The sequence below is a fragment of the Siphateles boraxobius genome, unplaced genomic scaffold (genome assembly GCF_051911475.1).
Source record: "Siphateles boraxobius isolate OS27281-9 unplaced genomic scaffold, OSU_SipBor_1 5, whole genome shotgun sequence".
Lineage (NCBI taxonomy): Eukaryota > Metazoa > Chordata > Actinopteri > Cypriniformes > Leuciscidae > Siphateles > Siphateles boraxobius.
Genome location: NW_027509141.1, coordinates 29,413,853 through 29,427,280, shown reverse-complemented (window position 1 = coordinate 29,427,280; position 13,428 = coordinate 29,413,853). Strand labels below are relative to the sequence as shown.

The window sequence follows — 13,428 nt, the reverse complement described above, 5'->3', positions numbered from 1 at the left end:
TGAGCCTCCCAAGAGTCCATCAGTATTTCCCTCCATATCACCCCTGTCAACTTATCCTGGATCAAAGTGGTTTCTACAAAGGACTTTGGTAAAACAGCATATAGGTACACATTTAAAAATAATGGTTACATAGAAGAACCACTTTTGTTTCCCCAAAATCCTTTCAGTAAACAGTTCATAAAATAACCATTTTTTCATAGGGTGTGTTCACACTTGTATTTCTGTTCTCTTGGTTCTTTTGGTCTGGACCAAAAAGGAGAATTATACATTTAACCCTGGCTTATAGAGTTCACTCAGTCATTTTTAACACCTAACCAAAAGGCATAAGGATAAGGTCTCAACCTGATTGTACAAATTGTATATGAGGTATATTTTGTGACGAAACTCATCGAACATCCAAAACAATGTTGTGTGCTAAATGCACTGTACTTCTACCCTTTGGGGTACAATAGATTGGCACTGAGGCAGTATTCTTTAAAGGGACATTTGTGTACCTTATTTACTCATAAAAGTACATAGTAGTACCTTAAGTACTCAAAGGTATTAAAATTCTCATTATGGAAGGCACAAAGTAGTCCTTTTAAGGTAGGGTGACCAGACGTCCCGTTTTTCCCGGGACAGCCCCGTATTTCCGCTCTAATTTTAGTGTCCCGACTTATTCTTAAAAAATCATGTTTTGTCCCTTATTTCATCGTAAATATATATATATATGTATTTTTTTTTATATATAATAGGTTTCGTTTCCGAAAGGCTAAGTGAATATATATGTTACGTTTAAACCGTGTAGCGCGCGCATGACAGAGAGGGAGAGACCTTGTGTGTGTGTGCTAGTGTGCCTAATGAAGCGCATGTAAGACGCATTATTAGAGGGAATGCATTAACGTCACTTTCCCGCCGGAACACGCCCCCTCAGCCGGACTGAGTGGCAGAAGAGCAGCTGCGTGACTGGATTTAATAGGGGAAACTGCGAAAACGCAAGTAAAACAAACGATTATCAGTTTAAACTAAAGATTGGACTCAATATAGTGTTCCTTACAACTTACTAAAGATCCAGTGATCCATGGATATTAACATGCAGCCAGGAATCGTGTTTCCTGACATTTATATGTGCCTGATTTTGACACCAGGAAAATACATACAGCAAATTTGCCTGTGAATGCTTTATATAAATACAAAATAGGCAGGTCTAAATCCAGGTGATCACTTATCAATGTTATATATATCATCATATCGTCTAGAGACTTAAAACTTGTATTGTTTTTTGTCAGTGCATATTTAAAAATGTCTAATTATACAGAATATACAGTCGTAAATATTTGATTGATGAGTTGTCACTGCAATATATAACTACAATATATAGAGAATGATTTTACCACTAAATTCAGCATATTGGCACAAAAAGGATAACTGCAAATCCACCTTTCGCTGCCTGGAGTCCAGTTGTTTCTATGAATTGTAGCGATCTATTTGCTTCTCTGTTCTGTAGCTTTAGGTTGTCTGTAAAAATATTCCTCATATTTCTTGTCAAATCTAGTTGTACAGTCAGTCTCAAAGCTCTTTCCCGTTTTAGACGCGTTTTGAGTGTTTTTCCGCAGCATTCACACTGAAAACCAATGCTGCCGCTCAGTCTTTTTGCCACTTGTGGGCGTAACCGCAGTCACTCCGGCCAACGGTGACGTCACGTGCATTCCCTCTATACGCATGCGTTCTGTATCTGTCCCGTATTCCACTCCGAGAAATCTGGTCACCCTATTTTAAGGGCGCTACTCCAGTGACAAGCTGTTGTTCAAAAACAATAAAAAAAAAAAATTCTGACAGTGTATGATTGTATTTTTGAGCTTATAAAATGTGTGAAGGAGTCAAAACAGCTCTAGGAATTCTTCCGTTGCGCACACAAACAAAGATCTGCTGCAAGGAGATGGTGGTTTCAACGCCTGTACCGAACTGTGTTGAAAGTGATTTTACCAAGTACAACATGATCCTGGAACAACATTCCATTCATACAATCAGATTTGAGGGACAATTTTAGAGTTTATATCAAGTTTAGACATAAAACCAGGGTTAGGTGCTTCTACGTTGGTGTTATTTATCTACTATTTCCTTCTGATTTTGGGGACAAGTTATGGGTAGGGTTAGGTTATGGGGAAGGGATAGAGTTAGTACTACATTTTTGGACAGGAATGTTGTTTCAGGTTCAACTAAATATGTTGATCCAGAAACTTTTCTTTCTTGGCAAAATTACAGTGACCACCGAACTGTAATGGGCAACATAGCTCTGATGAAAAGAACCAGGTATCTTTGAACATTCTGTCCTTTTTAGGATCACATATTGTGACATAACATCCTATTTTTTGGTTTGTTTAGGATTATTTGGTCTGTGTTGTGTTCATATCACCAGAGTTCGCTTTGAAGCAGAAGCAGTCCAATTGTTTAGTCATTCGTTTTAATCAAACCAAACCTGCCCAGTGTGAACACACCTTTAGTGTGAAGAACATTTTAAAATCCTAAAGAAGTTTTTTTCACAATAAAGACGTTTTTTTGGGGGGAATTGAAATGCTCCATGGATGTTAAAGGTTCTTCATAGACATGGCATTGATGTCATTAAAGAACCTTTATTTTTAACTGTATATTTACATATTTAGCAGCAATTAAGACCTGAGAGGAAGTGAGAGATCTGCGGTGAAATGTTCAGCCATGCAAACATGCACACAGGTGCAGCGCCAGCCTCTCATGAAGGCCTTAAGGCCTTTTCCAGCTGTCCGCTGAGCCTTTAAGGTACAAGGCCGACTACACACACACACATACATCCTCCTACCAACTGCGCCCCAGTCTGCCAGGGCACAGGTGCGAGCGCTCTGATGCTACCCTGCTCACGCTGAGCGGGCGTATCACACTTTCTACACAAAGCCTGTGTTCACGATCCCTACCCCACTGCGACTGTGCCCTCTCGTGTACCCTCACTCGACTTCATTCCCAATGTCACACCTTTTCAGATGTAAGGTGGTCCACATGAATGCTAACATGCAGAACTAGCTGCTTACATCATATTTAATGTTTGATGAAACATTCAACAGAATATTGCCTTCTTATCACCAATTAAATATCATAAACAGCTCGAACTGCAATGAGTACTTTTTTTATTTTATTTCTTATTTTTATTTTCTGTGATTTGAATTGACTGTTTCCTTTTGGCCTAATGATGGTTCTTATGATGTCATCAGAGTAGATTTATAACTGTTGTCTGAGACTATCAACCACTGTTTGCGCCCACTGGTGGCATACAGCATACTGAGAGAGAGAGAGAGAGAGAGAGAGGGAGAAGTTGAAATTGATGTTGGCTCCGAGACACACTGTGGACCAAGGAAAGCAGGAAGCTGGTAGTGCGGTGCTGAGATCGGGAGGGGTCACTGGCGAACGAGCACAGAGAAACGGAACGACGGGACTGAAAAACGAATTGCTAATAAAAGATTTGGCAGGAGGCCTTAATGCACTGATTTAGAATATACTATCCGTCTCTTTTTCTGTCTCCTTCATTCTGTTTCCCAGCTGGAGAATCAAATAAAGCACCTAGTCACCCAAATTCTTCTGAAAAACGCTGGCATTTGAAAGCTTCCTCCTTCACTGAGAGTGCAAGGTGTTTGTTAAATGATTTCAAACTGTTAAGTGGCCCAGATTTTTACTCTCTCTTTCGGCAAATTCTTATGACATCATACAATATATTACAAAAAAAAAAAAAATATGTCAAAAATAGAAATAATTATATATTTTTTAATAATTGTATGACATTTTCACGTCGTATCACGTTTTCGTTCAAATATGATGCCATACACGTGTAATTTGTTTACAATTTTTGGTAATATATTGTACAATATATAACACAAATAAAGCATTTTTTAAATTTTATGACATTTAAATTTTAATGTTTTTTTTTTTTAAATATTACAAATTGTTTTATGATTGCCATACATACTGTATACTTTAAAACTTTAATGTTGTTTTATTTTACAAAGTCACCTTTAATCACTGTTGCTAATAGCATAACATTAATTTCAGACAATTCATTTTTTTATTATGATTATAATTAAAACATAATTAAGATGTGAGAGGTTGTGCTAATATTGTGGATACAGTCAGACCTTAAGGCCATTGTTAAGCAAGCCATGCAGTACCTACAACCCTTTCAGACGTGACTATATTCATAATATAAGACAACTCAACTCAGATGCAGCAGGGAACAAACCAGAAAGGAGTGAGTGTGTTATGATGTGACCTTCTGTTAGGAGTGTCATATAAATATACCGTTGTCTTGAGTTGCTGCTTCGCCTTTGGGACTTTGTGTGCAAAGTAAAATGAGATTTGTCGTACACACATCATTAGCTTGATGAGTGGGACAAGCGCAGTGCTTGCAGAAGCCTCGTGCTCTTAAACTGAAGTATTTGATTCGCTGTAAATGGTGCACAGAGCCGAGCGTGTGCTGCTTGTGATAATAATTGGGCAGTTGATGTGACATTCCTGCAGAGTGGCCGATGAGCAGCCCATAGCTCACGAAGAGCCATTCAATATATAGATCTGAGCGTGAACTGTCAAGAAAACACAGACATGTCACACAATACCGTTATAATGAAGTGTCCCCAAAACAGCTTGTAACCTTGTGTGCTGACTGTACGTGATGGGGATTGGAGGTGGCAATAATTCACACCATGCCTCCTGCTTTGTATCTGGCGACAAATTAGTGGCCTCAGCCGGTGTCACATGTCTTATTGTTAGTCATGGTGACCCTGCCAAGTCTCAAGGTCACCTGTTCCGTCCAGGCATGAATAATCTATTGAAGGATTGGTTCCTCCTGACTGGCTGCATGGAGATGTGTCAGCATGGATTATTTATGCTTTATTGTGCCTCCACTCATTGAACGAGCAGTCAGTCCTGCATGCTGGAGAAAGCAAGTCTGATTTGCTTTTTTAGCATAGCTGGCTACTAGCAACGTATTTCCGTTGTAATCTTTTCCGCTTGAATTACCATGGGGGCAATATTTTGTTATAGTCTCTTGTGCTGACAAAGACTAATAAAAATCCAGTAAAAAGAGTAATATTGTGAAATATTATTACAATGTATAAACAGTTTATTTCAATTTATTTTAAAATGTTATTTATTCCTCTGATAGCAAAGCTGAATTTTCAGCAGCCACTACTCCAGTCTTACTGTCACATGATCCCTCAGAAATCATCTATATTTTTGTTGCTTTATATTTGTGTATAAGGATTCTTTGATGAATGACAAATTTAAAAGAACAGGAATTTATTTGAAATAATCTTTTGTAACATTATAAATGTCTAAATCTGATCAATTTAACGCATCATAGCTGAATAAAATAAAAACGAACTGACCCCAATCTTGAACAGTAATGTAAATATTTGGTAGTCTTGCCTCTAAAGGTAATATACACTGCGTAGCATGCATACAAACGTTAATTTGTGTTTAGGGAAGATAAACCGCTGCAAAAACTAGCAAAACAGCTCAGATTCAAAGCCTATGTGGATCTGTGTGTGCGTGCGTGCGTGCGTGCGTGCATGCGTGCGCGTGGGAGATGTCATTATTTAAAGTGGACAGCATGTTCTTTCTCACCTTGACATGCATGCTAGTTTTTGCCACTCAGGACTAGCCCTTGTCTTCCTCTTGCACAACACAAGAGCACCACATTCTAAATGTCAAGCTCTTTCTCCCCTCTTATGTGGTACTTACCCCCGTCCTCTCACACTCTTGCAGAAAGCGTCCCTGAGGACGTACCAGCCTGCTGACCCTACAAATGCACAAACAAATTTCATACATGGCACAAAAACCTAGGTGTCCCCCTAGTATCGGTATTTGGCCCGCTACAGAACTCAACTTTCTCGGGTGGCTTTCTCTCTGCTCGGTCCACAGATTCACCGCAGATGTCCGTTTGTGTGTGTGTTGGAAAGACATATTTTGACCTCAGGAGAGGCAGGTGCAGTGTACCGTTACCATTGAGAATGGGTTGGGGAGTTTGAAAACTTTTTCAAGGTTAGCAGAAACCCCACAGACCAGAAACAAACTGAACGGAACCCCAGGGGTGGGCTTTTGTTGGCCAGACACACGCACAGTGAAATCAGGAACAATAGGGACTCAGGAGCTGAGTTGCAGAGGATCATTTTTCATGACATGACTTGGCCTTTAGCAGAGAAACATCTGAAAGAGCAATTTAAAATATGATTAATGATGATAATAAGGTCAAGTGGTCATCCTTTATACACGCCGAGCATTGCTCATTTTTTGAAGAAAGTAAACCAATTGACAACACTTCTGTGAAAGTAAACACAGATATCAATTTAACAATGGACACTTTAGCAGTGACAATTGGTGCACCTTCACTAAATGAGGTGAAGAAACAGTTATTTCTTTTCACAGAGAAAAGGTAAATCTAGCTGGCTCCATTTCAAAATCATACTGCTCTCAAACTTTAACTGGCTATATGAATTCCTGTGTCCCATTGTTCATTTCATGAAAAAGAAAACAGAAGCGATGTGAAATGGAGCTAGAAACAAAGGAGTAAAGTGAGATAAATATGGCATTTCCATAATAAAAAAAAAAAATCCTAATCTGATCATACACTGTTTGAGGTGAAGAAGAGATTAATATTTTGGGGGAATCAATAACACAAATGAAGATTACTCCACCATTTGCACAAGCCATTTTCCAATCTCATCTGTTATTCCAAGACACGTAAATGGGTGAGTGATGACTGCTAGATTATTGAAAACATTTCTTCTCATAAATTCATGAGGTTGTTTGTGTTTCCATGTTTTTGTCTCCCAAAAGACAGACATCATCAAACTATTAAATATGAATGCAATACTTTTGTTTGTTCTGCTCAAATCACTACACTTGACTTGTCAAACTCATATAGACCGATGGCACGGGTCCCTAACTGTGAGGTCTGCGTGTGTACACGACCCGGGTCTCAGCTTTACCTGAGCAGCTGTGCGTTTTTCATGTTTTCCCTTTTGTTCCCTTATTTTTTCCCCCTTTCTTTCATTTCCAGGTTTAAAATACATTATTTTTTTATCCTCTTCACAATCCTGGACCCATTTGACACACCATCAGAACAGCCCACAATAATCCAAAATGTGGTTTCTTCTGAGCTGAGATGAAAGGGGGGAAGACGCGCAGGAACACACACACACACACATACACATACACATACACACGCAGTACTGCACTAGACACTTGGCTCTGTGATATGCCAGGGCTGCCTTGGGATAGTTTCAAAGCCCAGTGACATAAATTTATGATAGCAGCACCACACTTTTTGCCAAAACTGGGCTGTTGTTGTTTTACTAAGTGGAGGGGTGAGGAGAGAGGGAGGGTGTACTGTAGAATACATGAGCAAGATGGTGAGGAACCTGCTGATTCTTTGCCATCTTTTTGATCACTTTTATGGAAAACTCACTTATTTAGCCAGATAGTTCCCATTCTTCCTCTGGATACCGTTTTTATATAATTCATGACTTTGTTTAGCTTGTTTCTGGTATACTATGCAGAAGTTTGGGGTCTGTAAAATTTGTAAAATATTTTTGAAAGAAGACTCAAGGCTGCATTTAAAAAAAGAAAAAAAAACCTGTAGAAATAGGTATATTGTGAAATATTATTGCAAATTAAATAACTATCTTCTATTTTTAAATAGTTTAAAATGTAATGTATCATTACTTCAGTGTTCAGTGTATCATTCTAATATGGAATTCCATTTTATTTCAGGATTATTTGATGAATACAAATTTTAAAAGAACAGCATTTATTTTAAATAAAAATATTTTGTAACAATGTAAAAGTCTTTACCATCACTTTTGATCAATTTGATGCATCCTTGCTGAATAAAAATACAAATTACTTATACTGATCCCAATGTATTGTATATATTAATAATAGGTCATTAGTACGAATTAATGCGAATTGGGCAACTCGTAAAATATGTACGATTTAGCAAAAATCGTATGAATTTGTACGAGTGAGGTCGTATGAATTCGTACGAATTTGCCACCTAGTAAAATTTGTACGAATTGCCGTGAGATCGGGTTCCGCATGGCTTTTTAACGTGTTGTTGATTTTCCAGCAAAATCAATCTTTTTCTCTCTCTCTTTTTTTGTTTAGAGGAGGATTGTGTGAACTGCACAGAGGAGTGTCGAGTGCTGGGTCACTCTGACCGTTGTTGGATGCCCCAGTTTCCCGTTGGGGCCGGAGGAGCTGGAACTCCCCAAGCCGAGGGCTCTGATTACCGCACCAATCTCTTCGTCCCTGCCGGCATGGAAGCGGTCGCAGTGGAGACCGAGACTTACGAGACAGTTTGCAATCCCAATGGCAAAAAAACTTTCTGCACATTTGGAAAGGAGCGTCGGGACCACACCATCCTGGTGGCGAATGTTAAACCCTACCTAAAGACCAAACGTGCCCTCAGCCCTCTCTTGCAGGAAGTCCCATCTGCCTCATGTAGTCCCACCAAAGGCTGTAGTACAGGTTCCCCGTGCTCTTCAGCCAAAGGCATGGGTGACGGAGCAGAGGGCAAGCCCAGCACCAGCCACTACGGACCCCCAGACGGACAGTATATCTCCCCGAACAAGCAGAACAAAGAGCAGGGCTACTCCACGCTGCCTCCTTCTGACCCCGTGGCCAAAGTCCTGGCTGAAGCGCGTTCGCGGATCAGCCAGGAGACGGCAGTGGAAATGGACTGTGTCTTGGAGCAGGGCGGAGGAGAGATGGGCCGTGGCACCATGGACGCAGACCAGGTGGTCAGAGACATCGACAAACTCCTGCAAGATTGTCGGGGAAACGAAAAGACCCCCATCAGAAAGTAAAAACGGACTTTGAGCGAGCATAAGAAACTACATCGGAGACTACATAAGTCGAGTCACTCTCCGAGAGAGTGCGGCGCAGATGGGGTGTTTTTGAGAACAAAAAATATGCGTACTTGAAGATCTTGACAAAAAAAAAAAAAAAAAACATAAGGAGCAAAAAAAACTGTTCGCTTTTGTTCGTCTGGACGCCGTGTTGTGTTTTGGGGGGCAAGGGAATTCCTTTGGAGTTGCAGAAGTTGCTGCTTCTGGCTTCTTGTGAGCTTTTTCTTCTTCTTCAAGTGCCCACCAGCTTCAAACTCTTTCTTACAGTGACGTCTTTCTGTCACTTACCCGCAAGATAGAGCGTCCCACCATTCTACTCCAGGGACTTTCGGAGGGGAAGCAGGTAGACGAAAGTGGTTTGTTATGACAATCGCAAATCAAAAGGGTTCGGGGTGCATCGGACGCCCCAGAACAGATGGACCACACCAAGACAGAGACTCTCTCTTTACCTTTTATTGGCTTTGTAATATCAGCATAAGAAGTGCAAATGATATCAGCAAACTCTGTATGTGGGGCCTCGAATCTTTATGGGGGTGGGGGGGGGGGGGGTTGATTATGAAATGTAACCATTCTTCACCTGTCATTTCTAGTTACGTGAAACTGTGTCCTCCTCCCATGTATATGTACATATGGAACATTCCAGAACGGTTAACCTGTTACTCCCACTTTATTGGTCCTCTGTGATCATCTGTCTTCAGCTTTTCACTACTTTTAAAGTGACTCTCCACGTGTCCGATGTTAAGTTATAACAGTCACAGTCAACTCTTGTATATTAGGGACATTTTTCCTCAACTGTGAAAAGATATATCTATATATGCATATAGATAAATATATATATAAATATATGAACTTATGTATAGTGTCCAGATAACACTGAAAATATTTATACATTTTGTAAAAAAAAAAACATGGAAAAACCATTAATCTCAGAAAAAAAATGAGGGTGCGCACAGGACGAAAATGCGGTTGAAGATATTTATTAAACTGCAAAGGACACTGTTTTCGATTCCAGAAAAACTACATTAACAACAACAACAAAAAAAAGATTTTAAAAAAGGAAATGTCCCTTCACATTGTCACTTATACACAATATCATTTTAATGTGTAAAATGTATCCAATTTAATGTGTTTACATCAAAACAACATATTTTTATTGATTTTTTTCTGCAGTTTCTGTGCATTTGAGCCAAATTGTTACGTGTACAAGAGCTATATTGTGTATTTTATTAAATTAATATATGGTTGTGTTGTAATATACATGGGCTTATATTGTACTTGGCAACTGATGCCTTAGTAGTCGTCAAACTCTATGAGTTTAATTTCCATTCGGTTTCATTCTTGGTTCACTCTTCCGCTCTCGCTTTCTGCTTCGCCTCGCTGCTGTGCGTTTGGACAGGTTATGTTGTTTTAAACACGTGTTGGAAAAGACTGCTTAAAGATATCACTGCTTACTACTTGCTGAGTAACTTGTTTTTGTCTACAAGAAACAAAACTAAAATATAGCCACACACGACTACAGTTTGCCTTTTTTTTTTTTTACAATATACCAACACTGTTTTATGGGCAGCTAATTTTACAAAAATGTCCATTGTCAGAAGTTCATTGCAAGTGTTGTTTAGTTTTTTGCTCTATTTTGATTTGATGAGCAGAAACAAGCCCTTGGTGAACGTTTAGTGATGCTGTCTAGTCTTTTTAAGGTCATTTGTACTGCAGAAGTTTGAAAGGATTCAGAAGAAGAACATGCTGTTCGTTTCATAATAAGGACCAAAAAGGGGTTCCCTCTGAGGAACTAGTGAAACAAATCAGAATTCATTAATCTATTTTTCTCTCAACGCATAAATCCTGCCACTTTTGAAAAAAACAAAAAACATTTGTTGTGACTTTTGTGCTTTTCCACAACCCAATAAGCTGCCTTTTTGCGTATTGCCTCAAATCTATGTTGATTTTAAAGTTACCATGAAATGAAACTTGACCATTTTTATTGACAGTACCTATTATAAATGATTTATCTATGCACATCATATGCCCTCATAATCTTTAACCAAAATAACTTTCCTTTCCTTTTGCAACCAATTCTCTTCTTTTCTCTGATGTGTTTTTTGGCTCGAGGGCGCGACAATCTGTCACTCACATTGGATCAAACAATTGCAAACCACAGTGATCAAACCATCCAATCAATTTCTGCCAAAATCAAGTACCAACCAACATGTTTTTCGCCGTTTCACGCCGAATTTAATACAAGGCGATGCAAAAGGACAACACGATATTTTGAAAGCATACGTCCATACACTTTAATATTGAATCAATTTCACTCGTATCATCCACCATCTTGGCTTTTTGCAGTGTATTTCACAAAATTGTCTTATTTGCTGCCTTTGAATATGGCCAAAAGCGAAGGGAACTTAAAAGACAGCATAATTAAACCTACCTTTTGAAGCAACCTTTGCTCACTAGGTGTTTGGGAATAGAACTGTCGTTTTCATCTTTCCCTCATAAAATGGATCTCAGTTGTAGCAGTATTGGTAGCTCAAGCTATCCATCCAATTTAGCTTATAATGCTCACAATGACCTTGTGCACTCCTCATATCATAGAATATGAGAAATATAAACAATGAATATATATATATATATATATATGTGTGTGTGTGTGTGTGTGTGTGTGTGTGTGTGTGTGTGTGTGTGTGTGTGTGTGTGTGTGTGTGTGTGTGTGTGTGTGTGTGTGTGTGTGTGTGTGTGTGTGTGTGTGTGTGTGTGTGTGTGTGTGTGTGTGTCTATATGTTATTAGAACGGTGCCCTGCCCACACAGTGTACTTTGGGATTTGAACTATTCCCAGGCACAGCAATTAAATAAAAAAGCACTCCTTTTAAAGGAACTGCAGTTATATGTTATGTTTTTAAAGTTTTGCCGCATTGTCACTAAAATGAGCTGCCACAATCACAAAAGGAGCAGAAAAAAAACTCAAGGGGAAGAAAACCATTTTCATGATCGGCTATTTATGTCATCAGAAAGCGTTGCCCGCGGTGTGCGTTAAACACAGGTCGCCCTGCACAGCTGCCACAGGGAAGGTAAAAAAACTTCTCTCATCTTCCATAAAGACACAATCCTGTCTGTTCCATTATTTATTTATTTATTCATTTTTCTATCCGTGCATGTATTCCTGCTTCAAAAGAGGCTCTCCTAGACTTTCTCCTTTGTTTTGTTTTGTTTTGTTTTGTTGTTGTTTCTTCTCGTTTCATTCTTTATTTTCCACACAGTGTGTTTATCAGTACTCGGGAAAAAGAGATAGCAAAAAAAGCAGTTTGTTGCGAGAAAGTGAAAGAGAAGCATATCTAAATTAGTTTTTTTTTTTTTTTTTGTCTAAACACAGTGATGAGTCTGACATGCCGACACACTTGACACAACCGCAACAAATAACAATACACAGCACGGTGGTTGGGTCTCAGATCTCGCTGTGGTGTGTGACACAATCACTTTTTATTTTTGACTGAGCCGATTCTCCGTGATCAGCGCACTGCCATGCTTCAGTCTGTTTCATTTACACAAACAACGCCTTCAAAAGACATCAAGGTTCTTAAGAACGCTTTAACCTGAAGCCACACAAATAGAAATAACTTCCCTGCTTGTCGCTCGTCTCAGTTTGTTTCCTTTTTATACCTTTAGTTAAAGTTCATTTTTTATTGCTATTGAATGTGTGAGTCGAGCGCCGGTGGATGCCTCTATGTCTATACAGTATGTGTGTATGAGAGAGCTAGTTTGTGTGTTAAATCTAATTACCCAAAATTCAGTCTCTCTACTATTACTCCCCGTTAACACTGGTTATGTTTGCAATAGTGGGGGATGTCATGGCCTAATGGTTAAAGAGTCAGACTGGTAACCTGAAGGTTGCAGGTTTGATTCTCCATACTGAGGTGCCCTTGGTCAAGGCACGTAACCCCCAATCACATCCCCGGGCACAGCTCCTAGAAAGTCAAAAGCTCCCTTGTTCTGCCTTCTTCAGGTTTGAGCCTGAGATTCCAAGATTTTAATTACCAATGTATGAACATTTAAATTATGCCAGGTTGTTGTGAGCCTTTCACTTGAGCTGCAAATGTCATGTAAAAGTCATGACAAACTTTCATTAGTAGATGTTACATTAAAGGCTGCAGAGAGAGGGAAAAATATGCCCAGTTCATAAAATCCCAATAAAAATATATTCTATAATGAGGTATAATATATAATAAAATATCTGTGATTATGGGTACATTTACACGATAACAATGATCCGCAAAAATTATAAAAAACGCTGTATTATGCCAGGCCAGTAGTCGGTAAAGTCACTTTGTAAAGAAAAACTATATGCGCCTATAGACTGAACACGTTATTATGCATGCGCATGACGTCACTGTTTTCACAAATTCATGTTTTTGTAGTTTACACAGAGACAATAATGGTTTCGCTTTCAAAAACTAGCATTTAAAAAATTATTTTCAAAATTTGTCACGCCCCAAAAATGCTTTTGTAGTGTAAATGAACAGCCAAAAC

The 13,428-nt window shown here is 39.0% G+C and overlaps 1 protein-coding gene across 1 annotated transcript in view; it reads left to right on the top strand.

Annotated features, from left to right (window-relative positions):
- The window catches only part of pcdh17 (protocadherin 17), an 85,454-nt gene extending 75,035 nt beyond the window's left edge, over nt 1-10,419 (top strand). Inside the window, exon 5 of the mRNA XM_077203770.1 lies at nt 8,164-10,419. Within this exon, the coding sequence (XP_077059885.1) occupies nt 8,164-8,864 (701 nt within the window). The 3' untranslated portion in view covers nt 8,865-10,419. The remainder of the gene's footprint in view (nt 1-8,163) is intronic.
- Nucleotides 10,420-13,428: the final 3,009 nt, after the last annotated feature.